Here is a 24,018-nt window from a genome sequence, read left to right as displayed (position 1 = left end):
GTATATTTTACTGCTTAAAATATTTATCTCCTAAGGTACTTCTCTGCAACGAATATAAATTGAAATTAAAAAAATTTCCCATGACTAAAAGGCTATAAGTATTAAAAATAACTTTTTTCTAAATTATTACAATAACTATTAGAACACAGTAGATAATATCACAAACATGAATATTTTTACACATAAGTATTAAACATAAAACATTAAAAATCTTCCTGGAAATTCATCTGAGAATCAAGACCAATTTGTAGTTTTTTTTTTTTTTTAGTTCATCTTTCTGTGGGTATATATTACTTATAACTAGAATGACATAGCAGTCAACATAAATTATATTCCCATTTTTCCTATCTATAGATGAGATCACTTTTAATGTAAAACAAATAGATGAGAATGTAGTTTTGTTCTGTTTTTGTTTTAACTTTTAATTTTCATGGGTACATGGATGTATATATTTATGGGGTACATGAGATGTTTTGATACAGGCAAGCAATGTGTAATAATCACATCATGTAAAATGGGGTATCCATCCCCACAAGCATTTATCCTTTGTTACAAACAATATAATTATATTCCTCTAGTTATTTTAACTTGTACAGTTAAATTATTATTGACTATAGTCACCTTGTGCTATCAAATACTAGGTTTTATTCATTCTATTTTTTTGTACCCATTAATCATCCCCACCTCCACCCCTCACCCCGCCCCGTGCCATTACCCTTCTCAGTCTCCGTTACCATCCTTCTACTCCCTATGTCCATGAGTTCCATTGTTTTGATTTTTAGATCCCACAAATAAGTGAGAACATGCAATATTTGCCTTCCTATGTGCCTGGCTTATTTCACTTAGCATAATAACGTCCAGTTCCATCCATGTTGTTGCAAATGACGGAATCTCATTTTTTATGGCTGAATAGTACTCCACTGTGTAGAAGAACATTTTTTTTATCCAGAGAATGGAGATTTATAATAATTCAATTCTTTGTCACTCAGTGCCATTGCATCCATCAATTTTTTTAGTAATACATCAAAAATGAAATAAATTTTAATGATTTAATGGCTGACAGCCTGCCTAGGCTTTTAATTTTATTGAAAGCAAATAACTGAAAACCAGTGAGTTGCAAAAAAGGGTTAGCCATTATTGCAGTCTCTTTCTCAACACATTTTCAAATGACCTGTATAGACTTGAAGGGTTTTTTTTGTTTTGCATTTCCCACCTTGACAATGGTGAAACTGAGAAAGATGGGTGAAAATTATGCCTTGCTTTTAAAAAAGGACATATGTGAAAGGGGCAGGTGGGAAAAGAGAATCAGTCTGAGACAGGTATATAAATGGGAAGATCAAATTTTGGAAAGAGTACCGAGGAAGTGGAGGAAATGAAAATGGATTAAAATTCTCCTTGCACAAGTACCTCTTGAAATGTCTTGGTGTGCACTATTGTGCTAACCCCTGTTTTAGATAGAAGGGTACGTACTACATCTAGGATTTAAGAATAAATGTATATTAATTAGTATTTCTGCTAATGAATTAAGGTGCATTCACCTGTGCATATTGGCTGAAGTTAAACTGATGAACTTATCTGGAGAGTGGAGGGGTATACAGTGAAGTGAAAGGCAATCATTACTTAGTCAGGAAGCCCTTTTAAATGGTGTCCTAGTCTTAACAATAAAGACAATGGTGAGGATTTGGCCAAAGAGAAACTTTGGCCCACGGATTGACTTGTTTATGTTTTTTTACCCTGCAATAAATTGAATATTATAATGTCTCTTAAGGTGAGTCTCTTTTGTGAATTAAAATAGTCATAAAGTCTGCCAAAGTATCCAAGGTTAAAAAAAAAAAGTTAAATTCAAACTAAAGTATACAGTGAAAGTTTCTGAACCAAGCCAGATGGTATCCTGGTTTGAAGAGATCAGATAGAAAGGGCATGTGCGATCTGCAGCTGACTTAACCAGTGCTTTCACATCCCAGCCTCTGTCCAGCTAAGCTTGAGTTGATGAATGCATATAAAAGCTTGTGAAAGTAAAATAAATCTAGGGACCCCAAAATCACTAAGCTAAAGGGAAAAGTCAAGCTGGGAGCTGCTTAGGGCAAACCTGCCTCCCCTTCTATTCAAAGTCATCCCTCTGAGGCTCACCTGAAACAAATGCATATCTGATTGCTTCCTCTTTCCTATTGTTTCTGTGAAAATGCAGATCCACTGAACCAGACTAAATTGTGTATTCAGTGGAAGGCTGATCTACGACTTAAAAGAATGCAACCTTTTGCCTCTTACCTACTTCTAACGGGGCCACTTCGAGTTGTCCTGACTTACCGGACTGAACTAATGTACATCTTACACATAGATGTCTCATGTCTCCCTAAAATGTATAAAAGCAAACTGTACCCCCAAACACCTTGGGCACGTGTCTCAGGACTTCCTGAGGCTGTGCCATGGGCACATCCTTAACTTTGGCAAAATAAACTTCCTAAATTGACTGAGACCTGTCTCAGATATTTTGTGTTCACAAGCTCTACATGGATTTAAGGCACAGACGGTAAAGGTTTTCCAAAAGTGCTCAAGCAGGGATACCAAAACATTGTATGTGCATATATGATTGCTATAAAGGTTATAAATTATCCATAAAAAGCAAAGAGAAAGAATGGAATTGACATTCTAAGACTTACCTAGGTAACTGCTTCTCTCTAGTGAAGCTTTTGTCATTAAACAAATTGTGGGGACTTCTCTTATTTTGGCTAGAATATACTTTTATCAGGCCAGTGACTCTACTAAAAAATTAGATATACTTACAGATATGGAAACATAGATGAGGATATCCGCTTAAACTAGAGAGCCACCAAGGCAGTAAGAAATTGAAGGGTCAAGACCATGTCCAAAAGGGAAGTGCAAAGGTGAGAATGACATTTAGCACCTGTTTTCCCCTTGAGGCAACTGCCAATTCATAAGCAGTAGCCTAAGGCTAAGAAGCTAAATAGTGGGAAATAATCAGCAGAAAACAGAAGCCCAGAGGTTGAAAAGGTGAGCAGAATTTTAGGCTGTCTTACATGTCTGGGAATACAAAAACAAGTTCAGGATCAATCAAGGTGAAAGAACCTTGAATGAAAAGTAAATATATCAACTCTCAAAAGGACTAAAGCTCAGCTGTTTAATCAGCTAATGGCCACACTGATCTGCTCTTATCCAAACTGTTTGCTAGAAGCAAAAAGTAAACTGTCTGTGAAAAAAAGATAGTATCAAGAGTTAATGTCATCAACTCAATAATTTTTCATTCACATGTCAGGCATTCAGACAAAAACTATTGACCATACTAAAAGATAAGACCAAATGACTGAAAATAGAAACGTGGAAACTGAATTAAGAATTATCAAGCATGGGCTTCCAAATTACTTCTAAGTAACTGTAATTAATATTTTTTCTCTAGAAAATATACAAGATGATGAATTTCAGCAGAGGGTCCAAATCAGTAAAAATAATTAAATGGAACTTGTAGAAATTAAAAATAATAGAACTGAAATTAAGAATGCAGTAAATGAGTTAAATGACAGCTTAGACATAGCTGAAGAGAAGTTCAGTGAATTACAAAATAGGTTGATGAAAATCCAGAATGAGCATGAAGAGAAAAAACGAATAAAACAAAACAGAAAAGAATCTAACACATGTATGGCTAAAGGTGAAAAGCCCTAACTGAGTAGGCGAGGAAAGAGACAATTGGGGCAAAAGTGATAAAAGAAGAGATTATGCCTGAGAATTTTCCAAAAATAATGAAAGACACCAAATCACAGATTCACCTAGAGATATCATAGTAAAACTGTTTAAAACCCAAAACAAAGGGAAAATAAAAGCAGCTGGAGGCAGAGTGGGGTAGGGTACACATTGTTTTAAAAGGAATAAGACTCGCAGATGACTTTGCAACAGAAACAGTAGAACTCCAAAAGACAAAGAAGTAATACTGCCAAGATGATGAAAGAATTACCAGATGCAAAATGGAATGAAGAAATATACAAAGGGTAAATGTGAAGAAAAATATAAATGATATATAGATTCATAAAACAATAATAATGTCCTGTGGCGTTTAAACAATAGTATAAAAAATAATAGCACTGGGGCGGGCATCATGGTTCATGCCTGTAATCCCAGAACTTTCGGAGGCCAAGGCAGGAGGATCACTTGAGGTCAGGAGTTCAAGACCAGCCTGGCCACATGGCGAAACCCTGTCTCTACTAAAAATACAAAATTTAGCCGGGCATGGTAGCACACGCCTGTAATCCCAGGTACTTGGGAGGCTGAGGCAAGAGAATCACTTGAACCTGGGAAGTGGAGGTTGCAGTGAGCCAAGTTCACCCCACTGCACTCCAGCCTGGGTGACAGAGTGAGACTTGATCACAAAATATGATAATAATAACAATAATAATAGTACTGAAGTTATTCTAAGGTCCTTGAAGTTTTTGTTTTGGAGACAGGGTCTCCCACTGTCACCCAGGCTGGAGTGCAGTGGCATGATTCCATCTCACTGCAGCCTTGACCTCCCAGACTCAAGCAATCCTCCCATCTCAGCCTCCCAAGTAGCTGGGACTACGGGTGCACACCACCATGCCTGGCTAATTTTTGTATTTTCTTTTGTAGAGATGGGGTTTCGCCACATTGCCCAACTTGGTCTTGAACTCTTGAGCTCAAGTGATCCTCCTGCCTCGGTCTCCCAAAGTGCTGGGATTAAGGGTGTGTACTTTGAATTTTCCAGGAAGTGACAAAAAGAATTTATATGAGATGTTGATAAGTCAGGTATTAATGTTGGAATCTCTAGGATAACCTTAGATAATATACTTTATGATGTGAAAGAAAAACTAATAGGAGGGGAAAATAGAAATAAAAAAGAGAAATGGAATACAAAACAGATGGAAAAATTAGAAAACGAATTATAAACTATCATAGTAATTACATTATATAAATGAACTAAATGTTACAATTAAAAAGAAAAATTATCACACTGGATAGAAATGATTGTACACTTTAAAGGCATACTTTAGAAAATTGTGGTCTTCAGTGGAACAGAACAGAGACCTCAGAAATAACACCACACATCTATAACCATCTGATCTTTGACAAACAGGACAAAAACAAGCAATGGGTAAATGATTCCCTATTTAATAAATAGTGCTGGGAGAATTGGCTAGCCACATGCAGAAAACTGAAACTGGATCCCTTCCTTACACCTTATACAAAAATTAACTCAAGATAGATTAAAGATTTAAATGTAAAACCCAAAACCATAAAAACCCTAGAAGAAAACCTAGGAATACCATTCAGGACATAGGCATGCGCAAAGACTACATGACGAAAACACCAAAAGCAACGGCAACAAAAGCCAAAATTGACAAACAGGATCTAGTTAAATCAAAGAGCTTCTGCATGCAAAAGAAACTGTCATCAGAGTTAACAGGCAACCTACAGAATGGAAGAAAATTTTTGCAATCTACCCATCTGACAAAGCTCCAATATCTAGAATCTATAAGGAACTTACATTTACAAGAAAAAACAATCCCATCAAAAAGTGGGCAAAGGATACGAACAGACACTTCTCAAAAGAAGACATTTATGTGGCCAAAAAACATTTGAAAAAAAGCTCATCACTGATCATTAGAGAAATGCAAATCTAGAACTAGAAATACCATTTGACCCAGCCATCCCACTACTGGGTATATACCCAAAGGGCTATAAATCATGCTGCTATAAAGACACATGCACACGTATGTTTATTGCGGCACTATTCACAATAGCAAAGACTTGGAACCAACCCAAATGTCCAACAACGATAGACTGGATTAAGAAAATGTGGCACATATACACCATGGAATACTATGCAGCCATAAAAAATGATGAGTTCACGTCCTTTGTAGGGACATGGATGAAACTGGAAAACATCATTCTCAGTAAACTATCGCAAGGACAAAAAACCAAACACCGCATGTTCTCACTCATAGGTGGGAATTGAACAATGAGAACTCATGGACACAGGACGGGGAACATCACACTCTGGGGACTGTTGTGGGGTGGGGGGAGGGACAGCATTAGGAGATATACCTAATGCTAAATGACAAGTTAATGGGTGCAGCAAAACAACATGGCACATGGATACATATGTAACAAACCTGCACATTGTGTACATGTACCCTAAAACCTAAAGTGTAATAAAAAAAAAAAGAAATGCAAATCAAAACCACAATGAGATACCATCTCATGCCAGTCAGATGGCAATTAGTAAAAAGTCAAGAAACAATAGAGGCTAGCAAGGCTGTGGAGAAATAGGAACACTTTTACACTGTTGGTGGGAATGTAAATTAGCTCAACCACTGTGGAAAACAGTGTGGCAATTCCTCAAGGATGTAGAACCCGAAATACCATTTGACCCAGCAATCCCATTACTTGGTATATACCCAAAGGATTACAAATCACTCTATTATAAAGACACATGCACATGTATGTTTATTGCAGCACTATTTACAATAGCAAAGACTTGGAACCAACCCTAATGCCCATCAATGATAGACTGGATAAAGAAAATGTGGCACATATACACCATGGAATACAATGCAGCCATAAAAAAGAATGAGTTCGTGTCCTTTGCAGGGACATGGATGAAGCTGGAAGCCATCATTCTCAGCAAACTAACACAGGAACAGAAAACCAAACACCACATGTTCTCACTCATAAGTGGGAGTTGAACAATGAGAAGACATGGACACAGGGAGGGGAACATCACACACTGGGGCCTGTTGGGGGGTGGGGGGCAAGGGGAGGGACAGCATTAGGACGAATACCTAATGCATGTGGGGCTTAAAACCTAGATGACGGGTAGACAGGTACAGCAAACCACCATGGCACATGTATGCCTATGTAATGAACCTGCACATCTGCACATGTATCCCAGAACTTAAAGTAAAATTAAAAAAACATTAATGCCAGGTAAATTAGGCACATTTTGAAATTTAAAACTTTTGACAAAATATAACCGAATTTTTTAAACCTCAGTTAAATAACAAAATTTTAAAACCTAACATAAAAAAGGCTCAATCATAAAAGAAAAAAAAAAGGTCTGATTAAATTTAACCGAAAAATTCTGTGAGATTAAAGATAGTCACAGAAAAGGTTAAAGACAAGCCACATAATAGAAGTCCTATGAGCTAAAGCATTATGATCAGTAAGAATACAAGTAACCTAGCAGAAAAATAGGCATAGATTATGGAAAAAAATCTGTCAAATAACAACCAATAAATATATGAAATGAAGCTAGGCTTCTTAAGGAAATATAAGTTAAAACAAAGAGCTACTATCTCATAGCTTTCAGACTGCAGAACTTAAAAATTCTGATGAGACTAAGTGTTGGTGACAAGATAGGAAAACCAGAATTCTCTTAAACTGCAGTTGGGAGAGCAAACTTGCATATCACTTTGGAGGGCAATTTGATAACATCTAAAGTGACAGAGTATACACATCTTACTACCTGAAATTCCATTTTTATTTTATATATATATATTTTTCAGACTGAGTCTTGCTTGCTCTGTTGCCCAAGCTGGAGTGCAGTGCCACAATCTGGGCTCACTGCAACCTCCACTTCCCGGGTTCAAGCAATTCTCCTGCCCCAACCTCCCTAAGTAGCTGGGATTACAGGTGCACACCACCATGCCTGGCTAATTTTTTTTTTACTTTTAGTAGAGACGGGGTTTCACCATATTGGCCAGGCTGGTCTCGAACTCCTGACCTCAGGTGATCCTCCCACATTGGCCTCCTAAAGTGCTGGGATTACAGGCGTGAGCCACCGTGCCGGGCTGAAATTCCATTTTTAGACATACGTCCAGAATATCTAGCACATCTGCATGAGGTGACATAATCAAGAATGTACACTTGCAGCACTGTTCAAAATGGCAAAAAAATAACAATTTAAACAACCTTTAGTAAGGGAATTGGTTAAGTAAACTGATATGACACTAAACAGCATTATGTTAAGTGGAAAATCAGGTTACAAAAGATTACATAAAGCATCATTAACATATTTTTTGTTAACTATTATACATTGTTTCTGGATAAAAACATATGGTAAAGTATAAAATCTTAAACAGGAAGGAGTCACACCAACTTCAGAATAGTACGTTAGCTCTAGGGAAAGAAGGAGGAGAATGGCGCCAGGGAGAAGTACAAAAGAGTAACATTTTATTTATTTAAAAATCAGAAGCAAATATGGCAAAATAGTATGTGAAGGGTACAAGGGCATTTATATTATTATTTTTCTGTATATTTGAAATATTTTTAATTAAAAAGAATTTTAATGGGCACATATGGTATAACAATCAAATAATAACATTAATTACTCGCACCACAAAAATGTATCAAATAACAACATATTATTGAAGCCACAGAAACTTATGTACATACATTGGAGCATGTGATAAAAGAGTCAAAAATAAATTTTAAAATTTGCAATTTACTTTGGGGCTTTAAATTAATAATTTTGCCAATCTCATGCAATTTTAAAATGTCCTTAAGCTAAAATTTTAAGGGCTGTAATCCTTTTTGTTAGAGTTGTCAACGCTGTACAGATAAAACTTTAATGTGGTATTCTGAATTTCAGTCTTATTTTGTAAAGCTTTTTCTTTAGTATATAAACAGTTAACAAGCTTTACAATTATACTTACAAGTCTTAAAGAAATGTATTAAGAGTCCTAAGTATGAAGAACAGTTATTTAATTATAACTACTTAATTATAGTGTTTCACCAAGAATCTGATGCCCTAATACTAACGTGGAAAAACAATGCTCCACTATTCCATTTTCTTTTCTGCTTGGGGTTTGGGCCAGAATCCAAGATGTACCAATACTGGAAAGGTTTTAAACAGTCTTATTATAAAACCATTTTTAAAGGAAAAGTAGTAACTTTCACGGGGAGTAACACAATCCTTTGGGATTACTATGTCAGAGAGAGACATAGAAAGATAGAGAATATTTTAAGAAAAGGGTTAACGAGGTAGTAAAATTTTGCTATCTGTACTTCACTTACTGACCCTCAGAGTCTCAAGGCTAGACGACAATAAATATTTTACAGAAAAATGTAGGCGGCAAACAAAACTGGGCAGGACACTGCATCTATAAATATAATTCGAGAGATCTATAACTCATACATAGTACTTCACTCTCAACTATAATCCTCTGACCACATTCATACTATTTCAAAAGTCATTTTACCCAGTAGATGGAAAGCAGTAATTTTATTTATCATGAATTGCTTTTTGCCAATTAAACATGTGCAACAGAGATGATTAGCTGGTCTCTCAAGTAACCTAGATATTAGATATGCTATTTCCATGTAATGGAAGACTGCAATAAAATTATTCCAAGTTCTAAACTTCCACACTTTTATATTTTGGGCACAATTTTTAAGAGTGGCAAAAGGCAGGTTTTCACTTACTACACTTCAGCCTATTATACTGAATTTTACTTAGTGCTAAAATCCTTAACTTTCATTTCTGAAGGCTGAAAAACATTTGCTCCCCCAAAGTCTCTTATTTAGTATAACTTTGGCTGGTAAGAATAGCTAAGTTTACTTCCAAAATTGAAAGTCTCCTACAACATTTTTAAATGTTTTTTTTCCACTGATCTTTAAGTTTCAGTAATACTCATTTGTTTCTTCCCTCTCAATAGAAGGATAACTACCACTCTGCTTCACGAATGAAATAATCAAATTACTATTTCTCTCAAATTCTCACCCTCTAGAGACTCGCTCAGAGTAATAAATTCACTGACAAGTTTACAATTCAAATTTCACTAATATGTAGAAATAATTCTCCCACAAGCAAAAAGGTCAGCATCAAGAATTTAATTTTGAGTTTCATAACCCTTGATAAATGGAGGCACCTTAAAGTTGTTTAAACTCTTTTATATAGGGTTTCAGAGCATGTCTCCAGATATCTTAAGACAAGCCATATTAATAGCTTAGTGTCATTTTTATCATTAAAATAATCTACAAATATTAGAATACTAACTTATTGTCATAACTAATAAATAAGGCTTAAAATATCTATAGATGTAAATCAGCTCTCTCAGTTCGTTTTGCTTCACTTGGACTATTCTAAAACACAGATCAACAAACGGAATGGGTTTACCAATAATATAGTTGTGCAATCTTTTCACAAATTCCAATTCTGTAATTTAGGGGTTTTTCATATTTATTTTTAAATATACAAAGAGATTAAACCATTAATAGAAATGTTTTCTCTCAAATGTGTAATATTCTTTTGTAAAAGAAAGTTTCCAAATATCTACAAAGCAATCTAAAGTTAAGTAAACCTGATTTTAGGATTATTACATTAACCAAAATAATTTTCCAGAGAAGGTCCTATTTAAAAGTAATGCTCACTGGCTTCCCCACATGCACACTTTCAGATGGATCCAAATCCAATGCCTTTGCTTGATGTACTTCAGGGGTCCCTTCCAATGAAAAAAAACCTCAGAAAAACGTCTCACGACACAGTGGACAAGTGGATTTGTTGCTAGATGTAAACCATTTGTACTGAAAAAGAAAAGCTTTTAAATACTAAAAGAACTTCTAAAGTTCTCTTCTTACATACATCATAAAGCACATATACATCTAAAGTAATCTTCAAATGATGAAGTGAAAAATGAAGAATAATAAAATTTTTGCTCTTTCTGTATCTCCAAAATCAACACAAATGAGTATTACTTCCAATGGCTACACTAAGTTCTTTCTACTTAGGCTCATGCACACAATCACTAAGATATAAGAAATCTCCTGTGAAACAAATGAACAAATGGCAACTTCTTTTTCAGTATGTTTAAAAAGAGCACAGGGCTCTGATGCCAGATGGCTTCCAGTACCGACTCCTGTAGTCTCCTTCATGGTCTAGATCTCAGAAGACCTTCTACTTCTTGAGTGGTAAAAGGTCACTGGAAATACCCATTTATTAGAGGGCCTTGATTCTACCAGTCTTGGTAAACTGCTAATTATCTTTTGCAGATTTAAAAAAATAACTTTTTAATATATCTCCCATTAGCTACAATTAAGTTTAACATAGATTTTCTCTTCCAAAGTTAGACATTGTGTATGTGTGTGTGTGTGCGTGTGTGTGTGTGTGTGTGTGTTTATGTGTATAAAATACATAAAATATAAGTAAGTTAATTTCTCTTTAGACTTACCAAGCAGGCTGAATGGAATTTTTTCTTGCATGTTCTACAGGCTTTTTTGGGAAGGGAATAGTTGAAACCGTGAATGACTGAGAAACAGATCATGCAATCTTCAACCCCCTCAAAACGTTTGTCTACATTATTTTTCCACAAAGCTAAGCCTTCCATAATACTTCCATTCTGTTAACAAGAAGAAAAATAAGTCACTACACACTGATGACCACCAATTTTATTTTTATCAAATTTTAAAGTTGAATTACAATTCTGAAAGAAGAGAATCTGCTTGGCTATGTTCATGTCTCCTAACTTTTATGAATGTTGGTTTTTAAAATAACCTCCCAAGTTTTTGGAACCAGATACAATTTTTCTCCATTAAAGACATACTTTAAAGGCTTCTGGACCAATATTTAAAGTGTTATAGTCTAAGCTTATTGCTTGATAAAACTCTCTTTATAATTAAATCATTTAGGTTAGTTCTAATGTTTAACTGAAAATGAAATTATCTCAAATGATTTGTTCCAGCTCTACAATACTGATGAGCATATTTGTTTTAAAATAGGTTTTCTTGGCTGGGAGCCGTAGCTCAAGCCTGTAATCCCAGCACTTTGGGAGGCCAAGATGGGTAGATCACTTGAGGTCAGGAGTTCGTTGACCACCATGGCCAACATAGTGAAACCCTATCTCTACTAAAAATACAAACAATTAGCCAGGTGTGGTGGCGGGTGCCTGTAATCCCAGCTACTCTGGAAGCTGAGGCAGCAGAATCACTTGAACCGGGAGTCAGAGGTTGCAGTGAGCTGAGATCATGCCATTGCACTTCAGCCTGGGCAACAAGAGCAAAAACTCTAAAAAAAAAAAAAAAAAAAGTTTTTCTTTATTGTAGAATGCCTGAGATACACAGTGTACAAACAGAATTGAAGATTTAAAATGTGTTTAGAGGTCAAAGGTCTTTGAGAGTCCTGGGACTTCTCTAACCAAAGAGGAGTTGAAATGTAAGAATAAAAGTGAAAGTAGCTCGGAAGGCATTCATCTGTCCAGTATCTTTCAAAAGATCCTCTCCGAAACAATTTCGTTAATACCATGTACTGTTCTACATCTTCTACAGTGTTAATGAAATAAAGTCAATCCCTCTCAAACACCAGAAAATAAATTACAGAACCTTAACAATTAAAACAGAAAGGCAGGTTTAATCCATTTAGGCATATATCTGTATTTATCCAAGGAAGTTTAGTATCTACTTTTATCTTAAGCAGAAAAGATGTATTTTATGTCTGAATGCCCTTTTAAATAGATCATCTTTTTCAAGTTTGTAAAGCCAAATGTGTAAACAGAAACTTACCTGATGGGTGAGGTAAGTGCTTAACTGCAGCATCCAGTTCCGCCACTGCTGAACAGCTACTCCTACTCTTTTCCCACTTTCTACTGTTATTGAACCCAGTGGATAATTTGAAGGCAGTTGTATTATAAGTTCAATAACTATGTCCTCAATAGTATAAGTGGCCATTACCTCCCGAGTAGTAGCTCGAGCTTTAACCTGCAATACAACAAAGGATATTTTGTTTGCCAAATTTCTTTCTTTCACCCAGAAAACATTTTGATAGGTTGACTATTAAAAGCTAAAGACTTCATTCAAGGACAATGCAGGTAAATACATTCACTTATCTGACATGAGATAATTAAGAAATAGGTTTAAATACCTGCCTGGTATATTTTTACAGTGATTTTGTGATATTCAAAGTTTGTTTTAGAAGAAATTAATTGCTCATAAAAAAAGGTTTTATTATATTAGGCTTGTCACATAATAGTTCAATAAACCTTGAATAGATAAGTGACAGAATGGGTTATTATGCCTTGTCTTCCACACCCAGTGTATCGAATGTCACTTCTACGTCTAACAAGTCTTCCTCTACCATATTATCCTCTTGAGCTTTGGAGCCAACCATCAACTGCCAGAACATTTACAATTATTTGTTTGGTTTTCAAACCAACATTGCAAACTCAACATAAAACGCACACATTATCATCCTTTACAAACTTCATCTTCTGAATTTCCTACTTCCGGGCTAAAAAATCATGATAGCATAATTTTAAATTTCTGCTTCTACCTCATCCTAGATATTAACTAAATCACTAGCACAAAATCTCTCACATCCCTACTTTTATATTCCCACTGCTACTGCCTCACCCATGCCCTAGTCCTTTGCTCATGTCTACCCCAATAGTCTCCTCTAACCATTCACTTGAATCCAAACTGTTTGCCAACAGATCATGCTATAGATTGTGGTCAGGGCAATTTCAAAGATTATAACTCTGATCATGCTACTGCCTGAACGAAAAATGTTCAGTGGCTGAATTGTACCACTTTTAGACTGTTATTTGAGGCCCTTCCCAACATACCTCTAGTTCACTGTTGAGTCTATTCACCCTTGGGACTCCTACTCATTATTTGGGTTGGAGTACTGCATTATTTATCATTTCTTGGGCAACGACTGAAACGACATTCTCACTTCTGTGCTTTTTGCTTTTGCAATACTGTTTTCTCTCTTTTTTTTTTTTTTTTTTTTGAGATGGAGTTTCACTCTTGTTGCCCAGGCTAGAGTGCAATGGTGTGATCTCGGCTTACTGCAACCTCCACCTCCCAGGTTCAAAAGATTCTCCTACCTCAGCCTCCCGAGTAGCTGGGATTACAGGCACGCGCCACCACACCCGGCTAATTTTGTATTTTTAGTAGAGATGGGGTTTCTCCATGTTGGCCAGGCTGGTCTTGAGCTCCCGACCTCAGGTGGTCTGCCCGCCTCGGCCTCCCAAAGTGTTGGGATTACAGGCGTGAGCCACCACACTTGGCCTATTTTCTCTATAGTAAATGCCTTTCCCTTCACTTTCCCCATAACAAAATCCTGCCCACCTCCAAGTGATTTTCTTCCATAAAATCTCACTTAATCCCCTCAGCCAGATGAATCTTTCCCACTCAGATCACGAGGCAGTCTTTCTCTTAATATGCTACTTTCCAATGCAAAAATCATTATCAGTATCACTCTTTTCCCTTTATTAGACTGTATGTTATTACAGGACAAGAATCTGGTCCTACTAAACTATTCATATCCTTGGTGACTGGGACACAGTGCTTGGCATCTGTAAGTATTCCAGTACAGATTTTGAATGAACTAATGAATGCTCAAAAACTATTTGGTGGGTGAAATGGTTTGAATCTGTATCCCTGCCCAAATCTCACGCTGAAATGTAATCCCAAATGTTGGAAGTGGGGCCTGGTGGGAAGTGATTGGATCATGGGGACAGATTTCCCGCGGGTGCTAGTCTCGTGACAGTGAGTGAGTTGTCATGAGATCTGGTTGTTTAAAATTGTGTGACACCTCCCCGCCTCTCTCCCTCCTGATCTGGCCATGTGAAGTGCTGACTCCCATTTGCCTTCCGCCATGATTGTAAGTTTCTGAGTAGCTGGGATTACTGGCACCCGCCACCACATGTGGCTAATTTTTATATTTTTTTAGTAGAGATGGGGTTTCACCATGTTGTCCAGGCTGGTTTCAAATTCCTGACCTCAAGTGATCCACCCACCTTGGCCTCCCAAAGTGCTGGGATTACAGACATGAGCCACTGCACCCGGCCTAAACCTCTTTTCTTTATAAATTACCCAGTCTCAGGCATTTATAGCAATCTGAGAATAGTCTAATACAGTGTGTGAATGAAATTATACCACTGTTTCAATCCATGCATGAAGTAATGTTGAGATTTGACACACAAATTAGAAAATAAAATAGGCTGGTCTTGAACTCCTGGGCTCAAGTGATCCTCCCACCTTGGTCTCCCAAAGCGCTGGGATTAAGGCATGAGCCACGACTCCTGGCCACCAGTTTCTATAAATTCTGAGTCAAGAGCTACAGTCTGTTATGACATTAACAATGACAGGCCTACCCAATATTAAAACAACTTTTCTAGAGAAAGTCAAGACAATACTAACCGTCATGCCATTAAATAGTTGTGTACTTGTTTGTACAGAAGATATTTCTTGAAAAGAAAGAACACTGCTGACATACTTGCTTGTAAATCTATCCACAATATTGAAAACACGCTTCTCACTGCTATTCCACCACAACCTAACCATGGCAGGCAAGTCTTTTAATGTCATATGATAGACTGAACAAGCCAAGTGTGGAATGTGGTATGGAAGCGTTGTTGTTTCTGAGGAAAAAGCAATTATTGATTAGTAACATATATTTCTTATATAGAATAACAGACTAATATTAGTATTTTCTTTAGAAAGTGATCCTTAATTTCTCAACAATAGTGCTATAGCTCATAAAACAAACATACCAGAGAAACCAGAACTCTGGACTATGAGCATCTTTCCACACATTCAAAATGAACCATAAGAATGGCAAAAGAATTTTTTTTTAAAGTGAAAATCCCACCGGGTGCGGTGGCTCACGCCTGTAATCCCAGCACTTTGGGAGGCCGAGGTGGGTGGATCACGAGGTCAGGAGATGGAGATCATCATGGCTAAAACGGTGAAACCCCGTCTCTACTAAAAATACAAAAATTAAGTGGGCGTGGTGATGGGCGCCTGTAGTCCCAGCTACTCAGGAGGCTGAGGCAGGAGAATGGCGTGAACCCAGGAGGCGGAGCTTGCAGTGAGCCGAGAGCGCGCCACTGCACTCCAGCCTAGGCAACAGAGCAAGACTCCGTCTCAAAAACACTGAAAAACTACCTAGAAAAGATTCTGTATTAAATGAAACCACAAAAAAAAATACACATATTTTAAAAAAAGAAAATTAAAAAAAAGGAGTTTGGCCTCCTTTACTTTCCCCAGAGCTCGCTGAACTGCTGTACAGAAGTCTTGGAATACCCAACTCAATAATCACAAGATGCAGTCCATCCTCAGATCTCCAAGGCATTTAAAAAATTCATATTCTTAGTAAATTGTTTCCAATACTGTAGTACAACCAGATACATGCATATCTATCCTCTCAGCTCACATGTGAGCTCCCAAAATGAAATAAATGTTATTCAACTTTATTTCCCCTTATTTATATGCCTATAAAATGTTATCAAGTAAGAAATATTTGTTTACAGAGTCAAAAGTTAATAGTCTCACCACACTAAGCTTCAAAAATGTATTAAATTCCTCACAGTCTTATGGGTAAAAACTAATTATTCATCCTATTTACAGAAATATGGAAAATGGTCAATTTCAACATTCTCATAGCCAGGACCAACCTTTGGGGTTACTCTCCACATTCTCAGGGAAAAGTTTAATTCAACCTAGTCTGAATCTAGCGCCCAAGAAAGAACATAAACACGTATCTTACTGACCTCTAATACTCAGCTGGAGCTCCTCAGTAAAGAATGTTTTAGGGTCCTTACTTGGGACCTCAATTGCTGTCTCTGCATAGGTTGGATTTTCTGGCATAAGCCTGAACAGGTGATAGAGCAATTTATTCAAACTCTTTGTTTTCCGAAGATACATCGAATACAGAGCCCGAAGCTGGTGGAGAGCAAAGAATTTGTTAGTAAACCAAATACACCAAGACAATTGGTATAAAAGAACAACTCAAAGTGTAACAAATTTCCTTTCCTCATAAACTAAGCAGACATTTTATCCCCTCATTATTATAACACGTTTCTAATATCTTTCTCAAATTGTCTTCCTGTATTACAATACACTCACCTTGGCTTAGAATGTCTGAGACAAGAAAATCTATTCACCATTCCCACAGATGACTCCCTCACTCTCCTCCCAAGTCTTCCATACATTCCTTCCACACCATTGTCCTTAACCTTTCAAATTCCTGCTTAAAACTAATCCCATTTTTATGGCTGACCTCACCCTGTATCAAAAACTCCGACATCCCTTTTTGACAGAGAGCACAAACTAGTGGTCCAAAATGTCATGGGGGTCTTCTCAGAGTTGTTTTTTCAATCAGGAAATTTCACATAAAAATAATGGATTTCTGGTTTCTCTTTTAAAAACAGAAAAACGAGCCGCCAGTGGGAGCACTGCAGGTATCTGTGTGAGACCTGTGCTTCACAACTCCTGCTTTCCCTCCATAACACAGCTTGCATTTTCCACATTGACTCTGCAGTTCTTTGGTATCTGTATTGGTTTTAAGATAATTTCTTCTACTATATCACATATCTCCTCATGGTACAAAGATACCATTTTCTTTCCTTTTTAAAAATTTTGTATTTTTAATTTTTGTGGGCACACAGTAGATATTTACGGGGCATATGAGGTATTTTATAGGCATATAATATGTAATAGGGTAAGTGGGGTATTCATCACCTCAAGCATTTATCCTTCTTTGTGTAAAATATAGCATTTTCTGAACACTATGAATACGTAAGTACAAGGATCAAGTCATAGGATCTGGAATTGATTTTTAAAATATGTTGACCAAAGTGCTCTTATCATCAAACTTAACATCACTAATGAAGGATGAACATCCCAAATCTGAAAATCCAAAATGCTCCATAATCTAAAACTTGTTGAACACCAACATGAGGCTTAAAGGAAATGCTCCTGGAGCATTTCAGATTTTCAGATCTGGGATGCTCAACCAGTAAGCGTAACAAAAACATTCCAGAATCTGAAAAAATCTGAAATCAGAAACACTACTGGTCCCAAGCATTTTGGATAAGGGATACTCAACTTGTAAAAGAACACAATGACACTATATGGCTCCTGAGGTAAGACACTGAGAACACGTAACAACTTGTGCAGTAAGTACTCTTGCTGAAAATTAACCACAATCTAATGAGGAAACGATCAGATAAATTCACATTGTATGACAGGCTAAAAACAGCTGGCCAAAACAATGACAAGAAAGAAAAGAAAGGTATAGAAATTATAGGTTAAAGAAACTAAAGAAATATGGCAAGCAAATACAAACATGATTCTTGATTGGATCTTCAATAGAGAAGAAAATAAAACTATAAAGATATTACTGGGACAACTCAAAGTATCTAAATAAAAATTAGATATTATTGCATCAAAATTAAATTTCTTGAGTATAAAAATTATATTATGCTTATGTAGAAACATGTCCGTGATCTTAGGAGATATATGCTCAAATACTTTTGGTAAAGCATCATAATGTCTGCAACTTACTTTCAAGTAGATCAGCAGAAAAAAAGTAAATACAGAGAAAGTATGTGCAAATGTAGCAATATGTTAAAAGATGTATGTAACTTTTTTATCTAAAAGAGTATGTGATTTTCCATTAAATTTTTCTTCCAACTTCATTGTTTAATTTTTCAAAATAAAAAGTTGGAGATTTTTAAAAAATTAATCACCAATATCAATGGACTTTAAAAAACACACATATATGACCCAGCAATCCCATTCCAAGGTATACAACACAAGTGAAATGAAAACATATTTCAACACAAAAGCTTATACATGAATGTTCACAGCAGCTTTATTTACAATAGCCAAAAAAAAAAGGAAACAACCTAAATGTCCATTAATGGATAAACAGATAAACAAAATGTGATAGATCTACAAAATGGAGTATTATTCAGCCACAAAAAGAAATGCAATACTTATGATACATGCTTCAACTTGATAAATCTTGAAAATAATATACTAAGATAAAAGCCAGACACAAAAGACTAGATATGTGAAATGTCCAGAACAGGCAGATGCATAGAGACAGAACACAGTTTAATGGCTGTCAGGAGCTGTGGGATTTGAGAGGAAATGGGAAGTGATTGCTATCAATTACAATGGGATGTTGAAAATGTTCTAAAATTATATAGTGGTAACAGTTGCACAACTCTGTGAATACAGTCAGCCCTCCACTTCCATGGGTTCCACATCTGAGAATTCAACCAGTCGCAGACTGAAAATATTTGAGGGGCAAAAAAAGTGATTTAAAAAAACCAACACAACAATAAAAGTACTAAAAACTTTAATACAGTATAGCAACAATTTCAATAGCATTTACATTGTATCAGTGATAACTAATCAAGAGATGATTTTAAGTAGTATACAGGAAGATGTGCATAGGTTAGATGCAGATACTATATGCCATTTTATATAAGGAACTTGAATATTCACTGGGCTGGGGGGCATGGGAGGGAGCCTGGAAACAATCCCTGGCAGATATCAAGGGATGACTATATACTAAAAACACCAAACTGTGTATGCTAAGTGGGTAAATTTTACGTTATGTGCCATATCTCAGTAAAGCTTTATAAAACAGATACATAAACATACACATGTACATATACAACTTTTTCCAGTTCAGTCTGATTTGCTAGTTTGAGAAAAAAGTTAACCCATGATTTAGGAACATTTAAAGTTGTCCGAAGAAAAATTCTGTTTATTTCAGGATTCATCTAATTAGTATTACTTAGTGGGTTATTCTGGTTTATCTGCCCACAGCTCAGTTCAAGTTTCAGACTCAATAATAATAAATGCTGCTGTATAATTTTGCACCCTAACCCAATCCCAGCTTAATGAAAAAGGTGAAGCATGGCCATTTTCCTAATTTCTGAATATAAAATGAGAACAAAACTCTTATACACAAATGCCTCAATCTGCTGCTATTTTTTAAAGATCAACAATATTTTAAGAAATTGATGTAAAAGCCAGATAAGGAGCTCTTGAAATAGATCATCATTAAATAAAACTAGCTTAAGTCACAAAAATAAGTGACAGGCCTAAAGAGAAAACTAATCTATTTAACAACTAGATAAACGCTGCTTCTGTGATTTGACTTTTCCCCATAGATATACAAATGCAAAGATGCAAAAATTGATATCTTTGTACCAAGGTATAGGTTATGAGCAACAACATAAATTATAATTTAAAAATTCCAAAAAGTCACATTGGAAATGAATGCCATGAATACTTAATCACACTAAGTGATAAACTAAATCTTTTTGTATTGACCTGTCAAAAGAAGGCACATACTTTACTAGGTTAATTCAATCAAAGATTGACAGAGATTTGGATCTTCCTTGTTCTTTTTGAGACAGGGTCTGGCTCTGTCGCTCAGGCTTGAGTGCAGTGGCATGATCTCAGCTCACTGCAACCTCCACTTCCCCGGCTCCAACTATCCTCAAGTGGGGATCCTTCTAAAAGAAAAACTAGAGAGATCTTTCCAGTTTGTTCTTGGACAAGGTCTTACTTCCTAAACATGAGACAACAGAGACATCTAGTGGCTGCTAGAATAATTTGGACAAAATATTTCAGATATTTTCACCATTTAGGTTAACAGTTTGAATTATTACATAGGTAATGTTTCACAGATCTCTCTCCAAACAGTGATTTTCAAGTAAGGTAAATTTCCAATGATGTATTAAGTTAAATCTCCACAACAGAGTGAAAAATTGACTCCCTCCCAACAAAAAACAGAAAAAAACACAAGATCCAATTCTTTTGAAATCACTACTATGATAGTACAAAATTAAATTATATAAATATTATTTTCTGAAATAAAAGAACCTGGTAACTACATTCAATTAGAAAAAAGTTGATATGGCCACCCATCAGAGTAATTACTTTTGCTTGGAGGGGTAAGGGATAAGGGACAGGAGTAAACTTATTAAGCAGATTGAAGTTAGCTGGATAAAATGAGATTAGACTGGGCACAGTGGCTCATGCCTGTAATCCCAGCATTTTGGGAGGCCAAGGCGGGTGGATTGCCTGAGCTCAGGAGTTTGAGACCAGTCTGGGCAGCACAGTGAAACCCCATCTCCACAAAAATATAAAAATTAGCCAGGCATGGTGGCTCGCACCTGTAGTCCCAGCTACTTAGTGAGAAGATCACTTGAGCCTAGGAGGCAGAGGTTGCAGTGAGCCGAGATTGTGCCACTGCATTCCAGCACAGGCAACAGAGTGAGACCCTGTCTCAAATAAATAAAATCAAATAAATTTAAAAAGATGAGATTAAAACATAAGGATTTCCCTTTTATTAAACTGAAAGGAAGGTTATTTAGAACAGTATCAGAAGCATATTAGGACAGAACTATCGAAAGTTGTCACATATTTATTTACCTGCGATGACGCAGCTTTGAAGAAAGTTAGTATTAATTTCCAAGTGAGAAGGTATCCCAGAACATAACAGAAGTCTTCACTCAGTGGTTTAATAGTAACTATCTGTCCAACAGGAATACACCCCAAAACATTTTCTAATAAGTCCTCTTGAGTGCTAAGAAGAGACATCAGTGCTGCTGGTGGTGACCTAAGAATCAATGATTAAACACCACAAGTTTTCTTTATAATTCATTCCTTAACAAATTGACAGTACTTGTAAACTTCAAGCATTTTAGAAAAAGTTCTGTTTCCCAAAAAACGTTTTAAAAATTCCTCTCTATTGAGCCAATTTTAACTCCTAATCTCACATAACAGTAAAACAAAAAAGACGTATTATAGCACTTGAAGGAAAGACATTTTTAGGAAACGTCTCTTTCAATTTTCTGTTCTATAAGTGAAAAAAAATCACACACCCAGAGAAGCCAAATGATGAGTCCAAAGTCTTTCAGTTAGTAGGGGAAACTGTTAGGGATTCTAAATCCTACCAGGCCTTTTATCATCTTATAAAAGACAAAGAGAAGATAAGACTTCAAACTTTGTCACTTCATTCTAGTTTCTATTTTATTGCATATTATCTACTTAGTACTATTAAGAAATATCACAATGATACTATTAATCGGATAAACACAGAAAATAATTATGTGCCTGTTTAAAAAATCAGGATTGTATCTTTTTAAGAAAATAAATGTACCATTCAGATTAATTCACAACAATGTAAGTTAATTTTCTTCTTTATTGAACTACTCTACTCATTTATACTTTCAGGTGAACTTACGAGATTCTCAAAAAGTAAAATACTTAACTCTCTTCTCCATGATACTCTAGCCTGGTTCTCTCCTTTTACTTCTGTGATCGTTCTTCCCGTGTGGCTTCCTTCTCCCAGCCCACAAGCACAGGCCTTCTCCAAACTTCTGCTCTTAGGTCTTTTCCTTCAACACCTCCATCTCAGGTACCCAGCCTTCTACGTTCCATACTGATAGTCACTAGATCTTATAAAATACCAGCTCCAAAATCTCTCCACTTTTCACATTGCCCTCCATGCATTGTTATTTAACTTCTGCAATCACTTCCACCTCTGCTTGCTTCTTTTTACAATTCATGTTTCACACTACTGTCAGAATCAGCTGGTGGCGCCCTATCTCCTACCAAGTAATGACCAAATCCCCCCAAAAAAGTCATTTTTAAGGCCATTCATTATAGGCCAGGAAGCATTCTGGCCTATAGCATTCTAGCCTATTTCTCTCTCAGAAATGAGAGAGAGAAATTCCTGCCCTCACAGAACTTACATTCCAGTAAAGAAAGATATTATCAATAAAACTATACATTAAGTGGTAACTACTCAATATTCCCCAAGCACATCCTCACATTCATGACTCAGTGCCTTTGTACATGATGTTCTCTTAACTTATATTGTCTTTCTTGTCCTGCAGAAATGCTACCTAACCTTAAAGGTCCAGTTTAAATGCCTCTTCCTCAAAAGAAAGTCTTCCCTTCCTGATGTACATTAATTGTGACCTCATAACATGCTATCTTATATAGGCCTAACTGACCTTTAAAAAAAAAGTTATCTATCCTTTTTCGTAGCACTTATCGTGTACTGTATTTTCTATAACGCTACAGTATCATCTCTATCAGATAAATTCCTTAAGAAAAAGAAAGTGCTCACTGAACACTGCATACTCCCCTCAGCATTTAATTAATACTCTGCACAAAGTGGATGCTCAATAGATATTTGGACTGATACACTCTTTCCACAGCCACCATATGGCCAAAGATAGTTTTACTGAACAGCAGCAAATGGAAAATGTGATTTAAGAACAATTAAGAGAGACAGACAATCTTTTGGGTGAAATCTGTATTTCATTTATATCTTACAGATAACTAAAAAGATCTATCTGTAGAATGAATATAACTCTAATTTATAGCTTCTGTGCTGCTTCAGTCCTCTAAAGACATTATAAGTGAGATGGATTATAAGAATTTAATAAAACAAATTATTTTAAAAAACCTTACAGGGCTGGCTCTTCTTCTTCATCTCCATATGACTTTAGATTATCCTGATCATATTGTGGTAATTCAGGCATCAATCTAGAAATTAGAACATTATTTTTATATATGTGATATTACACTGTTTATTAAGTCATGCTCAAAAGCAGAAAGACCAATACTTATTTTATGAGTAAATGTTTTAATGAGTTTTCTCTAAAATAACTACTATAGCCAGGACTATTGAAATACAGATTGTGTACAGAGAACAATAACCTAAAAGATGAGGCAACTTAGGGTCCCTATAAGTGAAGCAGTCAGATCTCCTTCTTTCAAAAATTTTACTTTTTTAAATAATTAAAAGTAAAACCTAAGCATATATTCTATTTTTTTAGACCACTGTAACATTGATTCAATTGGATGAATTCTTACTTGTATAGCATATGATAAACAGCAATTTGCACAGGCCTAGCTCTGAAGAGGAGTAATGGGGCCAATGTATTTAACAAAGTCTGGAGATACTCTGGTAAGTTTGTTTTTTGGTCAGCAACTAATCTTGCAGGAAGTTTGTGACTCAAGAGCTGTTCCTTTGAGATATACGTTAATGTTTCACACATGGGTTTCAGCATTGCATTCTGAAAGGATGTTTCAGACACATCTCTGTTTTCTCCTAATGACAAAAAGGAAAGAAACATGCACATCTCAAAAGAAAGTTAGTATAGCTTAAATGATTCACAAACAGTCAAATGTCATTTAAGAAAATGAAATAAAAACTAGACATAAACAATA

The 24,018-nt window shown here is 36.0% G+C and overlaps 1 protein-coding gene across 1 annotated transcript in view; it reads right to left on the bottom strand.

Annotated features, from left to right (window-relative positions):
• Positions 1-6,456: 6,456 nt before the first annotated feature.
• Positions 6,457-24,018, bottom strand: part of LTN1 (listerin E3 ubiquitin protein ligase 1) — a 67,651-nt gene continuing 50,089 nt past the window's right edge. Inside the window, exons 23-30 of the mRNA XM_032175034.2 lie at positions 23,662-23,899; positions 23,257-23,331; positions 21,205-21,391; positions 16,515-16,686; positions 15,163-15,383; positions 12,523-12,717; positions 11,196-11,363; positions 6,457-10,551 (exon numbers count right to left, since the gene is read on the bottom strand). Coding sequence (XP_032030925.1) covers positions 10,489-10,551; positions 11,196-11,363; positions 12,523-12,717; positions 15,163-15,383; positions 16,515-16,686; positions 21,205-21,391; positions 23,257-23,331; positions 23,662-23,899 — 1,319 coding nt within the window. The 3' untranslated portion in view covers positions 6,457-10,488. The remainder of the gene's footprint in view (positions 10,552-11,195; positions 11,364-12,522; positions 12,718-15,162; positions 15,384-16,514; positions 16,687-21,204; positions 21,392-23,256; positions 23,332-23,661; positions 23,900-24,018) is intronic.

This window comes from Hylobates moloch, unplaced genomic scaffold (genome assembly GCF_009828535.3).
Source record: "Hylobates moloch isolate HMO894 unplaced genomic scaffold, HMol_V3 SCAFFOLD_14, whole genome shotgun sequence".
NCBI lineage: Eukaryota > Metazoa > Chordata > Mammalia > Primates > Hylobatidae > Hylobates > Hylobates moloch.
This window is presented reverse-complemented; position numbering and strand designations above follow the sequence as displayed.